General features: G+C 38.7%; 1 protein-coding gene across 6 annotated transcripts in view; it reads left to right on the top strand.

The window, feature by feature from the left end:
- LRRC28 (leucine rich repeat containing 28) overlaps positions 1-24198 on the top strand; it is a 164322-nt gene that overhangs the window by 102928 nt on the left and 37196 nt on the right. For all 6 annotated transcript variants that reach the window (XM_041752717.1, XM_041752716.1, XM_041752712.1 and 3 more), the window contains one exon: positions 13752-13854. In XM_041752717.1, the coding sequence (XP_041608651.1) occupies positions 13752-13854 (103 nt within the window). The remainder of the gene's footprint in view (positions 1-13751; positions 13855-24198) is intronic.

Below are 24198 nucleotides of genomic sequence, written 5' to 3'. Positions count from 1 at the left end.
GGGCTTCTTAAAAGAACATCATATTTTAGCATATTCAAAAAGAATTACAGAAGGTACATGTAGGATGACTTAAATAATATGTAAGACTAGCTAAACCATAATGCTCTTTGAGTACATTCTTTTTAAGATGAAGAGATGCATCAAGAAAGAAGGATGTTAAAAAAATAAATAAATAAATAAAAATAAAAAAATAAAAAAAAAAAGAAAGAAGGATGTTCCTATTCTAATGATACCATAATTGAGTGACAGGTTAGTCTACAAACAGAAACTTTTTCCACAGTGGTGACTATTAATGAGGAAGACAGGGAAACTAATCACTTGAGTCTCATGCTATGAGATCTACTAGAGGTTTTGAAATGAGAGTATTGGTTGTTGATTCAATATAGTTCTGCACACTAAATAGCTCCCAGAGTTGTGACTCACCTCTGGGCTTCTGAAAGTATAAGAAAATACAAAGGAAAGTTTTTATTTTTTCCTCTGAGGCTTTTTTTACCAAGTGTTCCTGGTTTCTCTTGCATAATTAATAAGCCCGATTATTCAGTAATGTTCACAACTTATTTAATGATGAATAATAGATATAAATACTGTGAGGTCGCCCAGGCATGAATTGGCTGTGGAAGAGCATCCTTTAGTTAGCCCCCAGGAAGTGCTGTGTCATCTAATCTCAATGGTAGTAACTTCTCTAGTTTAAGAAAACGAGAAAGCAAAAGTTCCACCTACGTTAGCAGGTGGAATTTTTTTTTTAAGATTTTTATTTATCTGAGAGGGAGAAGGAGAGCATGAGCGGTGGGGAAGGGCAGAGGGAGAAGCAGACTCCCCATTGAGCAGGGAGCCTGATGCAGGGCCTGACCCCAAGACCCTAAGATCATATCCTGAGCTGAAGGCAGTCACTTAACTGACTGAGCCACCCAAGTGCCCCAGCAGGTAGAATTTTTGACTGTTAGATAAACAGTGGACGAATTCTTAACCAAGAACATTTGGCAAATGACACAGATGTATAGAATATTCTAGTACATAAACTACATGTAATGAACCCAAAACTTAGAGAATAGCTTTCTGCTAATAAGGGAACTATTTGGGTTTCTAAACCAGTTCTAGAGCTGGTCCTTGGAGATTCTGGTAGTGCAGTATATATTTTCTCCAAGAGTTATGCTTGTGCTTGCAAATGAGATGACCACTCCGTTATTGTTATGGGTTGTACACCATGACTTTGATAGGGAGGTAAAATTGGCCTTTTTATCACATAAGAGGAGATCGCTCCCAATTTTCTATAGTAGTTGTAGTTACTTTTTCCTTTATAGGGATTGGATACCTTGTGTAGGAAAAAAAGTAGTTTATGCCAAGTAGGGTGCAGTTTTAGAAGTAGCTTCCAGGGCAGCCCCGGTGGCACAGCAGTTTGGCACTGCCTGCAGCCCGGGGCGTGATCCTGGAGACCCGGGATTGAGTCCCACGTTGGGCTCCCTGCGGGAAGCCTGCTTCTCCCTCTGCCTGTGTCTCTGTCTCTCTCTCTCTGTTGCTCATGAATAAATAAATAAAATCTTTTTTAAAAATTAAAAAAAAAAGAAAGTAGCTTCCAGGCATTTTCAAAACATGCTGAAATCCCTTCTCTCATTGCAAATGGTATATAAGACACAAAATCTGTTAACTGTACTTGTTTTTTTCTATTGTTTATTGTTCTTGTTTGCTGTGTGTCAGCTTACAAAGTAAGGAAAGAATTTCTTTTTCCTATTTTTTAAAAAAATATTTAAGTCGGTGCATGCAGTGAAACTACTCAAACTTCAAACCAGTATAGAAATTAGATGAAAACCGGCTAATAATTCTGTAATCTCAGACTTAGAGATGAATATAAACTGTACTTTGCTGAACGACAAATGTATTTGATCTGCAGTTTGAAGAACTACTGCCTTGAGGTCATTGTTTAATTGAAATATTTGCAAAGTTTTGTAGTCTTAAATAAGTCAGTGCTTAAAAAGTTTGTTCTAGAACATACCAGAAGTCTCAGTGTTTGAAATGAGTAGAAGTTATGATGACTGCTTTCCAAGGAGAGACCCAAACATGCCACTAAAATCATGTAATGTACCGTGTTTTGTGGGTATTGTTGGGTATGTCTCTAATCAAAGGCAAAATGAAAAGGAGAAGACAAGGGTTTGAAAACAAGGCTCAAAAACTAGTTATGGAAAAAAGTGAGAGAATTATCCTGTTTTTGAAGTCCATTCAGACCTTGTTTCAAGAATGAAGTTGTTATAACTCTTGTATTTCTTCAGGAAGTGGATGTTCAGTGCTCTTTTTGAACTCTATCTTCTTGCAAGTATTTGTAACAAAAATTATCCGCTACTTACTTATCTGACCCTTTTCTACTGTCTTTTTTTTTTTTAAGATTTTTTAATTTATTTATTCACGAGAGACACAGCGGGGAATGGGGGGAGACACAGGCAGAAGAAGAAGCAGGCTCCATGCAGGGAGCCCAACGTGGGACTCCATCCCAGGTCTCCAGGATCATGCCCGAGGCTCGAGGGAATGCTAAACCTCTGAGCCACCCGGGCTGCCCTTTTCCACTGCCTTAAATGATACCTCTGCTTTTTTTTTTTTCTTTCATCACATTGGGTCTTTGCTTTTTGCTTTAAGGTTTTCTTAGGAGGTTAATATGATTATTTAATATGGCTTCTGCAGCATGGGCCAGACATTGACTGTACTATGCTAATGTGTGAAGAGAAAAGTTCACCTACAGTATATTTTTGTCTAAATTTTGGAATAGGATTTAGGGGTGGGAAAGTGATTAATATGAAAAAGTTAGCCCTGTTTTCTTTAATACTATTTTATAATAAGAGAGAACTACTCATTCTTTAAAAGGTACAGATGTGATATTGCTATAATGTCCATACTACCCAAAACAACCTACGTATTCAATACAATTCCTATCTAAATACCAATAGCAGTTTTCACGGAACTAGAAAAAATAATCCTAAAATTTGTATGGAACCACAAAAGACCCCAAATCACCTAAGCAGTCCTGAGAAAGAAGAACAAAGCTGGAGATATCATGCTACCTGATTTCAAAGCTATAGGAATCAAAACAGTATGGCACAGGCACAAAAACAGACCTGTTTTAGATCAACAGAACAGGATAGGGAGACCAGAAATAAACCCACACTTAACATGGTCAGTTAATTTCTGACAAAGTGGCCAAGAATACACAACAAGGAAAAGATAGTCTCTTCAAGAAATGGTGTTAGGAAAACTGTATAGCAACATGCAAAAGAATGAAACAGGACAATTTTATTACACCATATATGAAAATAAACTCAGAATAAATTAAAGACATAGATATAAGACCTAAAAGCATAAGACACCTAGAAGAAAACATGGTCATTAACTCCTTTGACATTGGTCTTAGTGATATTTTTTGGATCTGTCTCCTCAGGCAAGGGCAAAAAGAGCAAAAATAAACAAATGGGATCATATCAAACCAAAAATCTTTTGAACAGTGAAGGAAACCATTAACAAAATGAAAGGGCATCCTACTAAATAGGAGAAGATACTTGCAAATGATGTATCTGATAAGGGATTGACATTCAAAATATATAAAGAACTCAGAAAACTCGGGCAGCCCCGGTGGCACAGCGGTTTAGCACCGCCTGCAGCCCGGGGTGTGATCCTGGAGACCCGGGATCGAGTCCCACTTCGGGCTTGTTGCCTGGAGCCTGCTTCTCCCTCTGCCTGTGTCTCTGCCTCTCTCTCTCTCTCTCTCTCTCTCTCTCTCTGTGTCTCTATGAATAAATAAATAGAAAATCTTAAGAAAAAAAAAAAAAGAACTCAGAAAACTCAATATCAAAAAAATAAACAAACTAATCAAAAAATGGGCAAAAGACCTGAGTAGACATTTTTCCAAAGAAGACATACTAATGGCCAGCAGACACATGAAAAGATGCTCAACATCACTCATCATTAGGGAAATACAAATCAAAACTGCAATTTGACATATCACTTCACACCTGTCAGAATGGCTAGTATCAAAAGATAAGAAATAACAAGGATTGGCAAGGTTGTGAAGAAAAGGGAACTCTGCTCATTGTTAGTGGGAATGTAAATTGATGTAGCCATTCAGGAAAACAGTATGGTGGTTTCTCAAAAACTGAAAAATAGAACTACATTATGACCCAGCAATTCTACTCCTAGATATTTATCCAAAGAAAAGGAAAACACTAATTCAAAAAGATGTATGTACCCTTATGTTCATTGCAGTATTACTTCTAGTAGCTGAGATATGGGAACCATCTAAATGTCCATTGAGATGAATGGATAAGGAAGATGTAATATATATGAATATTAGTGATAAAAAAAGAATGAAATCTTGCTATTTGTGACAACATAGATTGACCTAGAGGGTATCATGCTAAGTGAAATAAGTCAGAGAAAGACACTATATGAATTCACTTATATGTGGAATCTAAAAGACAAGAAAAACTAACAATCTAATAAACTTATAAACTCTCTATGTGGTTTGTTCATAAATATAAAGAACATAGATAGCTACAGAAAATAAATTAATGGTCGCCGGAGTGGAAGCAGTAGAGTAATGAATGCAATAGGTGAAGGAGATTAAGAGGTACAGTCTTCCAGTAATAAAATAACACACAGCAATGTAATGTACAGCATAAGGAATATAGTAAAAAGATACAGATGTGAAATTCAGAAAAATAAGTAGATGTGAAATTTAGAAAAATAAGGATCCCAAATAAGATCCTTGAGCAGGATCTTTCCCAGCAAAGTTTTTGTTAATTTGATTTGGGAACTCAGAGTTTTTTAAATAGTGGCAAGAATGTACAGTACTAGGGAAATCTGGAAGATGTTGTCAGTCTAAAGCAAAAACCTGGAGTTTCTGTCAGTCATAGTTTTCAGCAAAGTTCTTCAGGGTTTTTTGGGGGGGGGGGGCAGAAAAAAAAAAACAGGTACTAGTCCAGCTGGGCAGCAGCTCAGGAAGAGATACAGATTGAAGACATTGTCCTCTTCACACTGTTTCCATGGCACTGGAAGGCTTGCTGTTTTAATTCCTGAGTCTGCTGGACAGTCAGCATGAAGTCTTCTCTGGGATCTTCTCTGAGGGAATTCTTGAATTACTTGGTATTTCTTGAAATTACTGCTGTAAATCTAGACGTCAGAACTACCCCCACCAGCTATCTGATCTTTTAAAAGAAGCAAAGAGGGAAAAAAATCAAAAAATAGAAGCAAAGGAATTTTTTATTCGTCACATATCTCCTTGGCAATATCTCCTGATATCACACCTGGATGCTTGTGCACAGTGCCTGTCCCCTGACAGCCACACCACCCATGCAGCTTGCTAGGGAGTATTGTCTGCTACATTATGTGGGAGTTCCCTGCTTATATGGAAATGATGTGTTTGGGAGGCTGTCTAACTAACATCATGGTGAACCAGGCTGTCTGCTTTTAAATTCCAACTCTACCATTTAATTGCTGTGTGATCTTGGGCTTAGAAAGGCTAATTAATTTGTCTAAGTCTCAGGAACAAGGTAAAATGAATACCTAATTCACAGCACTATTGTAAGAATTAAATACGATCCATTAAAACACCTGTGTCACTCATCAGTACTACATAAGCATGTGGTCAACATGAACTATTTTTATTGTTTTGCTAGACTGTTAGAAAGGGTTGGAGCTGTGTATGTCTTCACTTTTGTACCCCAAGCACCTAGCATAGTGTCTAGCTGATTGCTCGTAGTAATTTCTTTGTCACCTAAACTATGCAACACAAAAAGAGATGCTGGGGGAAAAAAGAACTAGAGATGCTGATGCTTGCATATTTAAACCAACAACAAAAGAAGCCTTTAGTCATTCAAATTCATTAAAATCCATTTATTTTAACAGTTGTGATGATCCATGTTTAAAGCATCTTATTAAATTATAATTCACTGTGAAATCTTACGTTGTACAAATTGCGTAGATCAGAAAGAATATGATTATGTAAAAGATTTAATGGAGTATGTGTGCATGTGTTTAAAGACACTAACAGGTGTGTCAACTGTACTTCAAAGATTAAAAAAGAAACTAACACTGTTAAGAAAAGTCAGTCTTGGGTAGCCCCGGTGGCTCAGCGGTTTAGCGCCTGCCTTCAGCCCAGTACGTGATCCTGGAGATCTGGGATGGAGTCCCATGTCGGGCTCCCTGCACGGAGCCTGCTTCTCCCTCTATCTGTGTGTCTGCCTCTCTCTCTCTCTCTCTCTCTCTCTCTCTGTCATGAATAAATAAAATCTTTAAAAAAAAAAAAAAGAAAAGAAAAGTCAGTCTTAGGAAAAAGTAGCTGAAAAGTTCTCTTCATAAATGCCATGTAGGTACATTTCACACTTATTTTAAAGATGATTTTTGGAATACACTATAAATTACTCCGAATTTGTTGTGAAGAAACCCACATTTCATACTTACATTAAAAATGTAATCATGACTCGCAATATATCTGATTGAACTATGATAATTGGTGTGACATAGATAGTCTTCCAAACAACCTATGTGGATCTATTGCTTTGATGTTGTAGTTTTTGTTCCCCCTTCATTTTTGTAGAAAAGGATACAGCATTCACCTTCTGAAAAAAACAAATGAGTTTTATACTGGTTAAGTATACAGTAAACAGATGCTGTTAAGTTCTAGCCCATGCTGTCATTCTGTGCTTGCTTTTTTTTCTTATTTTTAAGATTTTATTTATTTATTTGAGAGGGAGGGACGGGGAGAAAGAGAGAACCGGAGTATGAAAGCCTAAGAGCAGGGGGAGGGAAAAACAGACTCCCCACTGAGCTGGGAGCCCTACTCCATCCGGATCCCAGGACCCTGAGATCATGACCTGAGCCAAAGGCAGATGCTTAACAGACTGAGCCACCCAGGCACCCCCATGCTTGCTTTTATAGTATAGTTAAAAGAGCAGTAACCTAAATACACAGAAGCATTTTGTTCCATCCTCAGCCAGAGCCTTGAAGTTGGGGGAAAAGAAAAGGAATTAGATTTTGTGCAGGACAGCTAGCTTTTGCTAATTTCAAAGTAACAATACTTTGATCTGTGGGCCTGGGAAAAAAAAGGAGAAATATTGTGGACACGGTACAGCACTTTTAAAAGCCACATGAAAAAGTTTTGTGTTGCTTTAGCATCTATGCATATGGACAACTTCCTTACTTTATAAAGTTCATGTACTGAGCATTTTTGCACGGGAACTTTAAAAAATATTATTACCTGGTATTCTTATTGCAAGGTAGTGGTATATTAAAATTAACAGAAAGAAGAAAGCAAACCAGCTCATTAGCTAGTCCATGAATGGTTTCTTCCAACATTAATTATCAAGTGAAGATTTTCCTCTCTTAAGAACAGAAGAAATATTTGAAAGCTTTTTCAGACAGAAAATACTTGCATTTCAGCCTCATTATGATTAAAAATACCATTCCATTGTGTTTGGGATTTTGCCAGCGGAAGAGTCTTTGGCTGAGAGCACGCACCCTTGAGGCTATCAGAGCTCTGCCCTTCCAGCCTGTGACCTTGACGGGTGGTTAAAGTGTCTCAGCCTGCCCAGTAGGCTGTGTGTGCTGGGTCAGCTAAAGCAAGACTTGCCTGCTTTTTTTTTTTTTTTATGATCTTGGACTCTGTTTTGTGATCTCTTTATAGTCAGAGGAGAGAGGTAAAAGACTAAGATGTATCTAGAACCAGTTATTATGCAAGGGATCAAGCTTGGCGTATACATTGTTGAGGCATCATGACAAGCCTGTGAGATAAGTAGTATTGTCTTGTTTTGCAGAAGAGATGACAGGCTAGGAGCATGTCATTTGCCCCTCGTGTCCTGAAGCAGTTAGAAAGTAGAAAGGCAGGATTCAGACACTTTTCTGACTCCATAGCCCACTACATCCTGTGATTCCAGTACTGCTCTTTCTAACTCTGTATGAAATTGTGTTATTTGGAAAGGTTAAGTGTCTATATTAAATTCTCATGTCTGTGTGGTGTTACACTTACTACTGTGTGACAGATTTGATCACAGCTGATTTGAGTTTTCTTTCAGCTTCAGTTGAAAACAGTTCATTCCATTAGGGGCATATATAAAAAAGGACATTCCTCCAAGTGGTCAGGGGATACAAAAAGAATTCTCTGGAATATCAGAAATCTAAAATAAGATCTAAACCAATTAGCATTTTTAAATCATTGACTCTTCATTTTTTTTCCCTATAAAAGTAGGATAGGAAGGAAGACCAAGCCATATAAGAAGTAGGCAGCATCAGCTTTTATTTACTTTTGTATTATGATCTGTGCACGTAGACCATTTCATTTGCACAGGCTCTTTTTGTGTGTATTAGAGGGGAGAGGTGCTTCCTCTGTCATGTCTCATTTTGTGTCCTTGACTCGAAGGGATGAATTGCTTCTCTAGAGGCTGTTGCCTCCAACTCCTCTCCATGCAATAACTATAGAAAAGTGTTAATGCCTTTTGCTGCATGCTAGGGAGAATTCTCTCTTAATTGGCCTTTTGCTGTAGGGCCGTACTTCCAAATATGTCACTACTAATAATGAGAATAATAAAAATTGCCATATATTGGAGAAGGTGTATGGCAAAGATTCTGCTTGATAATGTAGAAACTTTGTTAGTAATTCTCGCCAAACTTAAGAGACAGTGTTATTGGAGTGCCTGGGTGGTTCAGTCAGTTGAGTGTCTGACTCTTGGTTTTGGCTCAGGTTACCATCTCAGGGTTGTGGAATCAAGCCCCCCTTCAGGGTCCACACTCAGTGGGAAGTCCACTTGGGATTCTTTCTCCCTCTCCTTCTGCCCCCACTCTTTTTCTCTAAAATAAATAAATAAGTCTTTTTCTTTTTTAAGAGCATTGTTTTCTCCTTTATATGATCAGGGAAACTGAGGACACCATTTAGTAAATAGAAGAACAGGTATTCAGATCCAGGCTATCTGACTCCAAGACTGTTCTTAACAACTTTAATTAGTATTCTGCATGCTTTACCTCTGCATAAACACAAGTAAAGAATCTTTCCTCGAGTCCCATAGGGACTCCAAAGGCAAATTTGAACCAGGGCTTTTTGCATTTTATCAATGCAGTTTCATTTTGAAAAAAATTTTTACAGTTTTCTATGTGCCTTTAAAGTCCACAGATGTCTATTTGTGATGACAGGATTTGTAGGCACATCAGAGAAGTGAAGAAATCTAGAATAAGAATTCTTTGGGTAATATCGAGACCTTTTTCAGTGCAAGTGGATTCTTGGTATTTCTGTCTCTATTTTTTCCATCTATGTTCTATAAATTTGTAGCTCCTTATACCAGTAGACAGGTTTATATATGTTTACTAACGTAGCAATACACATTATTTATATGAAGTGTATATTCTTATGCTTATGCTTAAAAGTGTCATTCTTATGGTGATTTAAATTTCACAGATTACATTCACTCTCAGTTGTTATAACAACGTGGTAAGGTTCAGGGACTAGGCACTACTATACCATTTAACGCATTGCAAACTGAAGCTCTGTTCACGTGGTTAATAAGTGAAAGAACAGACACATGAACTATGAACAGACAATTCACTAAAAAAAGTTAAAATGGCCCTCAGACATATTTGAAAACGTTCACACTCGTAATTAGAGAAATGCAAATTAAGACAATGCCAAGATATCATTTCTCACCTATCAGGATGGCAAAAATTTTTAAATAGGATAATTTGCTTTAAAAATTGAGGTAGTGAGAAAGGCAATGCCTTCATGCATTGCTGGAGGGGAAGCAGACTGGAGGGAAGTACCTCCTTCAGGAGGGAAGTACCAAGAATCTACCCATCTTTTGACCCTGCAAGTCCATTTCAAGGGGTCAATGCTGAGGGTACACCTCCCTTAATACAGACATAGATGGACACACAGATTCTTAAACTGGTATATATTTTATAGGTCTGTCCACTGAGAGATCCTAGAAGCAATGGTACCCCTCTAGTAATGAGCACATGGCACTCAGATCTTGGTTTATAAACACACCCCAATAAAAGGAATCAAGGCTCCTTGGAAAAAGTAGTTGATTTCAGGGCTAGAGGAAGAAAAAAACAAGCTGAGTTTGGAACATTTTGTGTCAGAAAGTAAAGAAGTGCTCAAAAAAGGATGAAAACTTGTTAAAAGAACATAAGAGCCAAGCTTAGACTGCTCCTAATTGCCAAAACTGGAACATTTATTTTGACTGATAAAATAAATCATAATGGTATTGGGTTTTTTTAGTTCTTATGATAAAATAAATATCCATCAATCCATACTGATATAAAAATCAAATAAATAAATGGAAAGGAATGGAAGGTTCTGCCTTAACAGAATAGCAGTTAATAAATGTAGACAGGGACGCCTGGGTGGCTCAGTGGTTAAGCGCCTGCCTTCAGCTCAGGGTATAATCCTGGAGACCCGGGATTGAGTCCCACATCAGGCTCCCTGCATGGAGCCTGCTTCTCCCTCTGCCTGTGTCTCTGCATCTCTGTGTGTGTCTCTCATGAATAAATAAAATTTTTTAAAAATAAAGACAGAAAAATGGTAGTAGAAAATCACCATTCAATAAAAACTACACAGTAAGTGTTGCAAACAAGATCCATTGGTGGATGTTAAAGTTAATATGCAAGATTTTGAGGAGGAACAGGATTTTGTTGTTGTTGTTGTTTTGGTTGTTTTGGTTGTTTATTGTAAAGATTTTATTTATTCATGAGAGACACAGAAAGAAAGGCAGAGACATAGGCAGAGGGAGAAGTAGGCTCCTCTCAGGGAGCCCAATGTGGGACTCAATCCCTGGACTGGGATCACACCCTGAGCTGAAGGCAGATGCTCCACCACTGAGCCACCCAGGCATCCCAGGAACAGGATATTCACATAGCCTTGGGATTGTAGTAATCTGAAGGCTTAACCTGGGGCTTGCAGAGGCTGCTTCCAAGATGACCCCATTCCCTCTCCAGAGATCTGCAGGTGGGCCCTCATAACCAGGAAGTTGTCTTCTTCCAGAATGAATGATCCAAGATAGAGAGCAAAGAGGAAGCCACAGTGCCTTCTGTGGTTTACTGGCTGAAATCACACACCGTTTGAACCTATCCTGCTTGTTAGATATTATTAAGCTACCACACTGGGGAGAGGCATCTCTAGCCAGCAGCCCAGAAATTATTTTTTCTCTGAGAGTTGTCACTTCCCCTTTTGTTGCCTCCCAGCACTCCCAGCTTTGGTTACTCTTTCTGTGTCTTACTCCAGTGCTAGTCCTGGACAGGATTATCAGGATCATTGTGAGAGGATGAGCAATGGGAAGGAGGCAATATGGACCCTTTCCCACCCTCTCCCACCAGGAACCCTTCCTCACCTCAGTCTTCTATCACCCCCTTCCACTTTCTGTACCAGATTGTCCAGAACCCATCTGTGAACCCATAAGACTTTCTACAAGCCTCTAAGCAGTGATTGTATTGTATAACAGTTAACAGTTTTTCCTGTCCATCTACATCAGTATATCTTATTAGTATCTCTATCCCCCCAAAGCCTACCATTGTGCCTAAAAAGTCCTTAATGGGTAAATGGGTTTTCTTTAGAAATGTAAATACACTTAAGAACTTCCCAATTCAGTTATCTGGGCCTCGGTTTTTTCCAAACTATAGGACTAGATGGAAGAGCTTTTCTTTCAGCCTGTTGCCTCTTGGCACTAGCAGAACTCCAGAAATTTTTTCAAAGATTGTGTTCTTGCTTCAGGGAGTAGAGGGTTTGGCAAGACTGCTGAGGACTCTGTTTTGTGGTAGTGAAGACAAAGAGCCCCACCCAGTGAGTGCTAGGAGTGGAAAGGAAGGCTGGTCAAACATTCTTGCGCACACAGTAGGCAGGAAGGGATTACCTCAACACTTGGAAGTGTCACTGCTAATACCTATGTTGGGCAGAGAGCACCTTCAGGACTCTGTGCCTGATCTCTTCACCAAGTCCTCTTCCAGCTAGTGCTTCCCCTCCCCCCCCCCCCCCCCCCCATTGCCCAGCTGCTTCTGGAAAACCTCTGGATTCTGTCTCTTCTGGAACACCTGTTCCTATTGCAGACCCTGTTTTCTGGACCCCATTTCTCACCTCTTCCCATTCCTGGTACATACTGTCTTTTTTTTTTTTTAAGATTTTATTTTATTTATTCACAAGAGACAGAGAGAGGCAGAGACATAGATAGGCAGAGAGAGAAGCAGGCTCCCTGCCAGGAGCCTAATAAGGGACTCATCTCTGAACCGGGATCACACCCTGAGCCAAAAGCAGACGCTCAACCACTGAGCCATACTGTTAAATACCAAAAAGTCAACTGAGTCAAAAGTCAACAAAAAGTCAACTTCACATTTGAAGATTTAATTGGCTTTATTAAATGATAATGGGGCAGCATCCCATCTAGCAAGTTGAAAGGAGCTCCATCAAGTTGCAGAAAAGGAAAGTTTTTTTTTTTTTTTTAAGATTTTATTTATTCATGAGAGACACACAGAGAGAAAGGCAGAGACACAGGCAGAGGGAGAAGCAGGCGCCATGCAGGGAGCCCGACGTGGGACTCGATCCCAGGTCTCCAGGATCACGCCCTGGGCCAAAGGCAGGCACTAAACCTCTGAGCCACCCAGGGATCCCAGAAAAGGAAAGTTTTTAAAGGCAGAGCAGGAGCAGTGAAAAGGAAATGATTAGGAAAGTGCATTGTTTTAGGCAAGGTTGCCCTGCTAAGGCAGAATGGATGGGGTCTAGCAGTAAATTTCCTAGTGCTCACCAGGAAATTCCATATTGACTAGTTAAAGGTTACATTCCTCAGGGAGGTTGAAACTACAATTAGATTAGGTATTAAGGCCCAGTTTGGTGACGCAACCTAGCATAAGTGACTTCATTCTGAGCCTATGGTTTTCTTTGTAACAATACCTCTTCCAGTCCTTACTGGCCTACAGGTATTTTCCACCTATTCTTTCTTTCTATATTTATTTAAATTCATTTTGCCAACATATAGTATAACTCCCAGGGCTCATCCCATCATATGCCCTTCCTTAGTGCCTATCACCTAGTTACCCCATCCTCCCACCCACCTCCCCTTCTGCAACCCTTTGTTTCCCAGAGTTAGGAGTCTCTCATGGTTTGTCTCCCTCTCTAATTGTCCACCTATTCTTCACACCTCACTAGGGGACTGGGATTTAGGGTTCCCTTTACTTCCTCCTCCCTCTTCAGCCTTGGGCAGTTTATCCATTCCTACATCGGCCTAGCTCCAGAGACTTCAGCCCAGCCAGGGCTTGATCCCTATCCCTCCCTCACCCCTGCTCCCCATTCTCTGTCTAGGGGAGGTGAAACACAGTAGGTGATACAAGGGTAGAACTAAGCCTGGTGAGGCTAACCTGCCACCTTTGTTCATATCACCTTTTTTTTTGCTGGAGGAAAATGAAACTGAATGCAAACTTACAACAAGTAGTATTCTTAAAATTGTTAATAAAAAGTCACAACTTTTATGGGGGAAGGAAATTTAATCATATTCTCTTCACAGTTATCTCATTTTATAGTTCAAGAAACCAGATGAGTTGAGTAATTTTTCTATGGTCACATTTTCTGATGCAGAATCTAATATTCCAGCTGACATAATTTCACACACAGAGTTCAAGTAAATCTGTAACAATTTGTCCTCGAGAATAGAAATTTTGACTCATTCTAATATTATGGATTACATTTACATTTCACACTGTACTGATACGTATTTATAGGAATTATAGTACTTTTCTTTTTAATCCAGATTTAGGTCGATCTCGAGAACTACAATACGTGTACGTGGATAACAACATTCACCTGAAAGGCTTGCCGTCCTATCTGTATAATAAAGTCATCGGGTGCAGTGGGTAAGGCTGATTTCATGTTTTGTACTATAGCTGAACTCTGCCACATTTTTCTATTTCATTTTTTGATTCCAATGTAACTTAGAAATTGGTAGACTGCTTTGGATCAGATGCCTGTTCAATTCTGTCTTTGGCCTTAATATGCTAAACCAAATACTAGAAGCTAAGAATATTGAGCAAGCAATTTACCATATTCTACTTTGAGTTCAGTCAGTAAGCAAGTTGTTTATTATTTTCTGGTCAAAAATGAATCCATGTATACCTTCATAAACTCCATAGTATCAGTCCCTGAAAGTGGAGGAATCACCATGAACTTAAAAGCTTTCCTTTCTCTACCCTCCACGGCAGTGACAGTTTTACTACAGGAATAGCTCTAGTACCTAGAACTTGACCATTTCAAAATATTTAGAATGCAACATGTGACATAGTCTCTTAATACAAATCATGATCCTAGCAACCAAAACAGATGTTTCAGTTCAAAGGATATGATAGACTTTTATTTTCAGAGCAGCAATAGTCTTTCCTTCTCAGTCCGGTTTCTGGAAAAGTGGTTTCAGCCTCTCCTTCTAGAATGTTGGGATGGAACCACCTTAAAGTGTTTCCCAGAGTGGTGTGAGATTAATATAGGACCACTCAGCTACCAGAGCCTGTTTAAACGGGCCTGCCTTCCCTCACAGAAACAGCCAAAGGATACTTGGGATACCTTCAAGGCTACTTAGCCAGCATATTTGACTCTGTACTTGTGATTCCAGCACCCTGCATAACCTGGCTCATACTATATGTAGTTCTGGCAAGAAGAGAGATGACAACAAACTTGTGCATAGAAGACAGCCACTCCCCTGTTGGCCTGCCTCCAGGGGATAGGCACTGAGCAGCAATTGCTCCAGAGAGGGCATTCCTAGGACTAGTGGCCTTCCCTTAGGAAAAATTATACCATTGTTATCTTGGAAGAGCCTTCGATGACGCTTCAAAGTGCCCATATAGGCTGATGAAATACAACCCCAGAGATGTATTTCAGAACCTTCTGTGAAGCGGAGATAATAGAATGTGCGGTGGGGTTTTTAGCTCAGTGATTTTTCGACAGCTGATTATATGACAGCTGTTAATACTACTCAGTCATTAATCCTAATGAGTTCTTAAAGGATCTGTAACATAGCCTAATTCTTCCAAGTGGTAAGTAAAATACCTTCCATCACCAAGATACGTGGAATGATGCAAGCATGCTCCAAGGCTGAAGGCAGTTCTTCCCACACCTAAGCCTTCAGAGACTGCACTGAATTAGGAATTCAGACTGCACACAATTAAGGAATAGCTTTTACTTAAGATAAAGATAAAGAGCCTTCTACTTTGTCATGTATTTGTTGTGTTAGTGACTGCCAGAAAGTTTTACATATGCTGAGTAGAGAGACATTTTTTACTTTACTTGGTATTTGGTAGCAGGAGTACTGAACTTTATAGTTAATTTTCTTTGAGAAATATGCAAATTATTAAGTAGTAGTCTACATTTATTATTATTAACATCTTCCTTTGGAAGTAGCAATAAAAAATAAAACAGTTATTCAGGGATCCCTGGGTGGCGCAGCGGTTTGGCGCCTGCCTTTGGCCCAGGGCGCGATCCTGGAGACACAGGATCGAATCCCGCATCGGGCTCCCTGCATGGAGTCTGCTTCTCCCTCTGCCTGTGTCTCTGCCTCTCTCTCTCTCTCTCTCTCTCTCTCTCTGTGACTATCATGAATAAATAAATAAAATCTTTAAAAAAAAAAACAGTTATTCAAAGGATAGTATAAAATAATTGAGTTTGTAATATTAGTAGTTTTTGGAATAGAGGCAGCTCCACTTACAAATGAACTGTGATCCAAAAAGCATTTTTAGTCTGTTGGTGTAAGTCAGTGCACTTGTTAGAAGCAACTCTGGTGGTTATATTCCTGGCCAGCTCATTAAAAGGTCATTTAACAAAAAAATAAAATAAAATAAAAAATAAAAGGTCATTTAACCCATTTTGCACCCCCCGAAATTATATGATATTTTATGGCAAAATGTACTCCAAATTCTAATAGATGATGGCTCTGAAGGTTTGGCAACAGAATTAAGGGTCCCTCTTCTTTTTTATCTTTTATCTCTCTTGTTGAATATATGCAAAGGGCCTTCCCCATTCCAAGTCAAAACGGGGCTGCATTGGGAGAAGGAAGGACAAGGAGTAGAACAAGATTCTGAGGTAAACCTGATATATAGAGCAAAAGGGTACTTGAGGCCTAGAAAGTGTGCTTCTTGATTCTGAACAAGAATCTTGGTTCACTTAGCTCATTCAGTTAATATTTATTGAGCACTACTCTGGTCACTATGTTAGACAATGGCCATACAGTGATGAGTAATGCAATTTTTAATATCTGTCCTTGTGGACCATATAATCTATCCAGGAATCTAAATAAACAATAAATAATTGATCAAGCTTAGTGATAATTCTCTTTAAGGAGATGATATTTAAGCTGAGAAACTAAGAATCAATATACTTGGTTCTCCACCGCTCTCACCTATGCTTCTTCGGTGTAGGCCTGGAGTATAAGAACACACTAGCTTCCGTTGTACTGTACCATCTCTGAAACAACTACGTTACTTCTTTCTTTCTTTCTTTCTTTCTTTCTTTCTTTCTTTCTTTCTTTCTTTCTTTTTTAGATTTTATTTATTTATTCATAAGAGACACAGAGAGAGAGGCAGAGACATAAGTAGAGGGAGAAGCAGGCTCCCTATGGTAAGCCTGATGCAGGACTTGATCCCAGGACCCTGGGATCATGACCTGAGCCAAAGGCAGACATTCAAGCCCTGAGCCACCCAGATGTCTCTACATTACCTCTTCTGATGAAGAGTCTAAGAGAGGGCAGCCCAGGTGGCTCAGCGATTTAGTGCTGCCTTCAGCCCAGGGTGTGATCCTGGAGACCTGGGATCAAGTCCCGTGTCCAGCTCCTTGAATGGAGCCTGCTTCTTCCTCTGCCTGTGTCTCTGCCTCTCTCTCTGTGTGTGTCTCTCATGAATAAATAAATAAAATCTTAAAAAAAAAAAAAAAGTCTAAGAGAATTAGAGCAACAGAGCAAAATGAACACAGCACTTGAGGGACATGTGGCACAATATGAAGAAGTCTGCTATATGTGTAACTCACATCTGAGAATAAAATACAGAATCAGATATAAAACTATAAAGCATAAATATAGCAAATAATGTACAGTTTTAAGAAATCTTAGAAATCTTATACGACTTATTTGTCATATAATTATTGAGCATTAACTAGTAAGTCAGCACTGTGCTAAGAATTGTGGAAAAGACAAAGATAACTTAGATGTTTATCCTAATATATAAAAATAAGTGTTAATACAAAAAATAAATAGCTTAAGAGAAGTAGAGTGATAGAAATTTAGAGCATGGGACTATCTTTTATGACCTGGCCTTGAAGTTATACACTGTCATTTCTGTTATATCCTGTTGATTACACAGGTCAATCCTATCTATTGCGGCAGGAGACTACTTAAGGGAGTGAGTACTAGGAGGGGAGACTCATGGGCGCCATCTTGGAAACTGGGCTGTCACAGCTTCCGTGCATTCAATGCTCTTTGCCAGCTTCATGGAAAAGTATGATTTTTATTTTGTCTGGGTCTTTCTTACTGTTACTGTAGGAGTAAATGTCTTTAGTTCTTCTGTATTTTACCCAGAAAGAGAAGTCCTTTCTATTAGAATTGTAGAGAATGGTAATTGGCATATTTGCTTACTTAGGAAAACATAATGGTAAAAGTGATCCTATACCGGTTCTTCTTTCCGTTGTCTGATTATATGCAGAAAACTGAGCCATTGCTTTGCTTTTCCTTATGTAAATAAGCAATTACAGCTGGATTTGATACAAATTTGGTTTAATGACTTGATTAAATGGTTTGTTAATATAACTACTCAAGGTAACAGAGTTGTTTATGTGAGAAATGCATTCTGAGTTCTGAGTTAAACCAGCAGTCTCTAAAAATAGCCTTGGGGCACCTGGGTGGCTCAGTTGGTTGAGTGTTGGACTCTTGGATTGGCTGAGGTCATAATCTTGGGATCAGTGCCCAACACAGAGTCTGCCTGAGATTCTCTCCTTCTCCCTCTGCCTTCCCCTCAAATAAATATAAAATCTTTTTAAAAATTAAAAAGTTAAATAAATAAATAAATAAATAAATAAATAAGTAAGTAAATAAATAGGCAGGCTTGGGACACCTAGGTGGCTCAGTGGTTGAGGGTCTGTCTTTGGCTCAGGGTATGATCTTGGAGTCACAAGATCAAGTCCTACATTGCACTCCTTGCAGGAGCCTACTTCTCCCTCTGCCTGTGTCTCTGCCTCTCTCTCTCTCTCTCTCTCTCTCTCATGAATAAATAAATGAAATCCTTAAAAATAAATAAATAAAACTTTAAAAATAAATAAATAAATAAATAGACTTTATATCACAGTCTCTTTTTATGTGGGGGCTGCCCCCCCCAGCCAATAAGAAGCAATATTAGATACCTGAACCACTCCTTGTGGGGCAAGCACAAAGTAGTATGGCTAGAGATAAATTGACAGATTGAACTGTCAATCAGTTTGAAGTTTGATTCCAACAAAGTAATTAATTGTTTATTTAAACAAAAATATTAATACTCCTTTTAAGTTTTAGAGGAATGTAACAGAATCCAGCATCTTCACAGTATAAATACATCACAGTATCCAGGATACAACCCAAAATTACATAACATGAATAATAAGGAAAATGTGACCCATTCTCAAGGAAAAGACAATTAGCAGAGACCAACCCAAGAGACCATTCCCAACTGTTGGAATTGATAGATGAGGATTTTAAAACAACTATTCTCAATGACATAAAGAAAAATAAGTTTTTAATGGATGAAAAGACCAGGGGAAGAAAGGGAATTATAGGAAAGAAACAAATGGAAATCCTAGAGTTGAAATATAATATGTGAAATAAAAATTTTTCTTATTGGGCTTAACAACCAAATGGGTATAACAGAGGGAAAAGTCAGTGAGCTTGGAGGTAGATCAATAGAAATTAATCAGTGTGAAGAACACAGAGAAAAAAGATTGAAAACAAAAATGAACCCAGCATCAGGAATCTGCCAGATTATATTTTAAAAAAGCCTGATAGAGGTATAATTGGTGTCCCAGAAGGAACAGATTTTTCCTAATTTTTCTCTTGCCTAAGAGAAATGCGGCAAAAATGTTTGAAGAATTAACATCTGAAAATTTCCCAAATATCAAAGACTTAAATTTACATTGAAGCTCAGCAAACCCTAAGCAGTACAAATTATGAAGAAAATGATGACTAAGCAAAGCTGCTGAAAACCAAAGATAAAAAGAAAATCTCAAAAGACGCCAGAGAAAAATGACAAATTACATATAAAGAAAAATTCAAAAGACTGTTACCTTCTCATCAGACTGTGAAGGCAAGAAAACAGTGAAACAACTATTTTAAGGTGTGAAACAAACAAAAAAATACAGTCAACCTAGCATCCAGCAAAAACACTTTTCAAGAATGCCTTACTCTTGTCTTTGGTCTCGATTCATTTCTGTATGTTTGAGCCCCTCTGCTTGTTCCTTGAGAGCAGAGATGGAAAATACCTTTCTCACTCCTGCATCATTTCAGGTAATAGGGATGGGTATTTCATCTCTGATGAGGTCAAGGGAGATGGGCCATGCACAGCAGAAGGGTCCCGTAACTCATGTGAATTCCTCCTTTACAGCCCGCATTCCTCATAGCTGTGGCTCTTCTCCACCATGAAGCAGAGAAGGCTTAGATGTATCCTAAAATGAATTTAATTAGCCCTTTATATCCTGTGGTGAAGAGTAGGAACTTGTCAAAGGGAAATTAGACATTATATAAAACAGAGAATCCGCTTACTTGTTAATGGGAGCCTTTTCAGTGGTTTCACTGAGACACCTGTCTTTTTAATTATGGAAGATGAGGAAAGCATTAGGAAAAATCTGACTTTCAGTTTTCTAAACCTTTTTTTGTTACTCTATATTGTTAAATTCTTTGGGAAGTGTCCACATACAGTTCATGCGTGATTGTATAAATAAGCAGCAGCTGTTAAGGCAATAACACTATGAAGTATTTCACAAATAACTGGCTTGTTTTTTTATTCTGCTTTTTCCTTGTTTTATCGTTTTGCTCAGGGTTCTCATACTACAGTGTGGCTATAAAGTTTGGAAACAAGTAATATTATTTTACCACATATATTAGTCAGGGTTCTCCACAGCAACAGAACCAATAGGATGTGTGTGGGGGTGAGGGGGAAAGGGAGGTTGATTTATTTTGAGGAATTGGCTGCTGAGTCTGAAATCCGCAGAGCTGGCTAGAGACCCAGGAAAGAGTTGATGTGGCAGCTTGAGTATGAAGGCAGTTTGGAAGTGGATCTCACTCAGTCTTTTTCTCTGAAGGCCTTCTGAGGCCCACCCACATTATAGAGAGTAATCAGCTTTATTCAATCTACCAATTTAAATGTTGATCTCATCCATAAAAATATCTTCACAGAAACATCTAGTCTGGTGTTGGACCAAATATCTGGCTACTGTGGCCTAGCCAACTTAATACAAAAATTGAATCATCACACCATGTGTTGTAGTAGATCATCAAAAGAATCATTTATTATGTGTTTACCTATGCTTCCGGACTTCATGGCCACACTGCATAGTAGCATTTTGGATATGATTCTCTCATCTTAATTTTCTTTGTACTAGGAAAGGGACAATCATTATAAAGTAAACTTGAGATTCATTTCTTCATCTTCACAGAATGGTTCATAAGGGTGATCTTTCCAACCCATGGAAATATTCATACCAAGCTGCAGGTGTGTGTTACTACAGACTCTCATGCTTATGTGATCACACAGGGCGAACAGAGGTTCTGAGAGCAAGAGGCAAAGGCAAAGTAAATACCAAAGGCAAAAATTGCAAAAGTTTTCACATAAACCTTGACATTATTTGACAGGCCAATGTGTAGCTGGTTTGCACTAGTGTACCCATTCCAGCTGTTAAATTATTGACAGTATTAAAGTATTTCTACCCAAGCTAGTGAATAACTCTTGGGCGAAGTCACCTGAGCTCCCCAACTCCCATGCCTGCCTCTCCCCTAAGGTCCACAACAAAGGGTTAATGTCTAATAGAGCAGAAGGCTCCAGGACCTGCCTTAGAAGCATGATACTGTTTGGGCTTTTTTGTTTGTTTTAATAATGTACAAGCATGTACAATTCATGCTTTTTAGCATACATTTCTGTGAATTTTGACAAATATATAGAGTCATAAAGCCACAACTATAATCAAGATACAAAACAGTTCATCTACTCCAAAAATGTCCTCTGTGTCCCTTTGAAATGAACCTCTCCCCTCCCATTCTAGCCCCTGGAAATAATGGTCTGTTTTGTGTCCCTATATTTGCCCTTTCTATAATGTCATACAGAGTGTACTGATACAAGCTGCTATACACATTCATATATGGGGTTTTGTGTGAACATAAATTTTCATTTCACCTGGATAGAATACCTAAAAATGTAGTTGCTGGGTCATATGGTAAGTGTTATGCTTAGCTTTATAAAAAACTGCTGATCTATTTTCCAATTTGGCTATGCTATTTCTTATTTCTGTCAGCAACTTATGAGAGTTCTTATCAGATTCTTTTTCTTTCAGACATCCTGATAAATGAGTAGTGATATCTTATGGTTTTAATTTGCTTTGCATTTCTCTAATGACTACTGACATTGGACCTCTTTTCACATACTTATTTGCCCTTCTTTGGCCAAGTGTGTTCCAATCTTTCACTCACTTTTTACAAATGGGATTGTTTTAAGTTATTGACTCTTGAGAGTTCTTTATATATTCTGAATACATGTCTTTCATCAAGTATGTGATTTGCACATATTTTCTCCCAGTCTGTGGCTTGTCTGTCATTTTTACAGACTTAGCAGGTATGTATTGTGACACTTCATAGCACCTGGCCACCCTAATACACACACACACACACACACGACTCAAGATATATTTCATTTAATCCATAAATAAGACATTTTCCAAAATCCTGTTTGACAGATTACTGTCATTTTTCCTATATAATCATGTCCTTAAACATGGCGATCTTGTAATATAACCAAATAGAGATATTTGTAATGCTTATGAGGTCGCTAGCACATCTCCTGGTCCTGAGACTTCTAATGGACCCCTTTGAGTACCCCCAAATTATCTCCTTTTTGGCACTAGTATGGATGACTCAGTATTCTTTTTCCCATTTCTTTTTTATCTTTTCTCTTTCAGGCTTCTTTAACTATGTCTGTGTTTGGAACTGCTTAGCTATCAATATGGAAACTACTAGATAAAAGAGAAAATTGAACTCAGATGAGTTAACCGCAGCAGAACACCTGTAAGACAGTTAGAAATATGTGATAGAAACTTAAAACGTGGTAGATCATTGGTAAGAGAGGATTATCAGGGAAGACTTTATAAAGGAATTAGATTTGAGGATGAATAAGATTTATATTTGGGATGACCAGATATGGAAATTTACAGGCCCAATTTGGCCTGTAGGCAGGAGTGGCCATGGTGCATTTTAATAAAGACAGTGTTGCCTAGAGCAAGGCGTATAATTCAGAATCCACAAGGAAATGGTAAGGTCACAGGCCTCCATAGGCACCTTTCTTCTTACATTGTCCTCTTTTTGCATCAACTAGGGTAAGAGGGTCACATTTCTTAAAAGTTGGCTAGAAGGCTTCCATATTTTGACCCTGCACATCAATGTAAATTTCATTAGTTTACCACAAGAACATTACCAATATTTTCGAAGCTCCTATGTGCATCTCTCCAATTGTACGCTCTTCCCCAAGGTTAACCACTATCCTGAATTTTATATTGATCATTCATTTATACTCAGTTTTGATTTTGATATATGTAAATACCTCCCCAGGTAGTATATTGTCAGGTTTTGTATCTTTGTGTAAATGGCACATGCTGTGTGTATGCCCCTGTGAGTTACTTTTTTTTCATGTAACATTTTGTTCTTATTCGCCACTTTCTTCCTAATTTTTCTGTTCCTCTTCAGAGGAAAACTTTTTGAAAGAAATGCCTATACTTCCTGACACCACTTCCTTCCATTCTCTCATCCACCCACACCAATTGGGCTTTGATAACACAATTCTACACCAAAGCCAGCATTTTCAGTGTCACTAGTTACTTCCACATTGCCAAATTCACTTCTCAGTTCTAATCTTTTGACCTGTCCAACACTTGATCAGTTTCTCCTTCTTGAAACACCTTCACCACCTGGCTTTCAGAATACCATCTCTCTGGTTCCCCTCTTCTGCCACTGTCCACTCCTTCTCAGCCTTCTCTAGTGCTTCATCCTCATTCCCCTGTTCACAACATACTGAGATCAGGACTCAAAACTCTTCTCCATCTGTACCAATTCTGATCGGTCACTGATTGGTCTGATTGGTCACTGATTCCCAAGCAAGAATAGCAGTTCTCCACTCCAGGGCATTTGGAAATGTCTGTAAGTTGGGGAGGGAGTAGGCTTTAAGACTGGGATTTCTACTGACATTTGGTGGGATGCTAAATATCTTGCACACAAAAGTTCTAAACAATTAAGAATATGTGCCCCCCTGAAATGCTGACAGCATCCATGATGAGAAACATTGCTAGGTTATTTCATGCAATCACAATTATGCTTTAAATATTACTCATGCATGACTCCCAAATATAGAACTTCAGCCTAGACTACTTGCCTGACCTCCAGACTCCTACATCCAACAGCATCTAATTGGCATTTCCAGATGGATGTGTACAATTAAATGTTAACATATCCATAATCAAACTCCTAATTCCTTGCCCCCCCCCCACTCAGTCTTCTATAATCTGCTACATCTCAGTTGATGGAAATTCCATTCTTCCAGTTACTCTGCTCCTAAGCTTGGGGGGATCTTCTTTAATTTCTCTTTTTCCCACAACCAACCCATCACATAGCCTGTTGGCTGTACATTCAAAAACATATTCAGTCTCTTGCAACTTCTATGTAATATCACCTTGACCTAAATTACCATCATCTTTCACCTGGATGATAATAAAGGTCTTCCTCTTTCTGTCTCAACCACCCTGAGTCTGTTCTCTACATGGTGTCTGGTGATCCTAGCAAAGTCATAACTCAGATCCAGTTATGCTGTACTCAACCATCACCCTTGGGATTCCATATACTTAGCATAAAAGCCAGAGCCCTTGCAGTGACCTGTGGGCCTCTACATGACTTGTCTTCTAGGTCATACCTTTGAATTCCCCTACCACTCTCTCCCTTCCTACCTCCA

Source organism: Vulpes lagopus, chromosome 4 (assembly GCF_018345385.1).
Source record: "Vulpes lagopus strain Blue_001 chromosome 4, ASM1834538v1, whole genome shotgun sequence".
Taxonomy (NCBI): Eukaryota; Metazoa; Chordata; class Mammalia; order Carnivora; family Canidae; genus Vulpes; species Vulpes lagopus.
The sequence above is the reverse complement of the archived record's forward strand: the minus strand, read 5'-3'. Positions and strand labels throughout refer to the sequence as shown.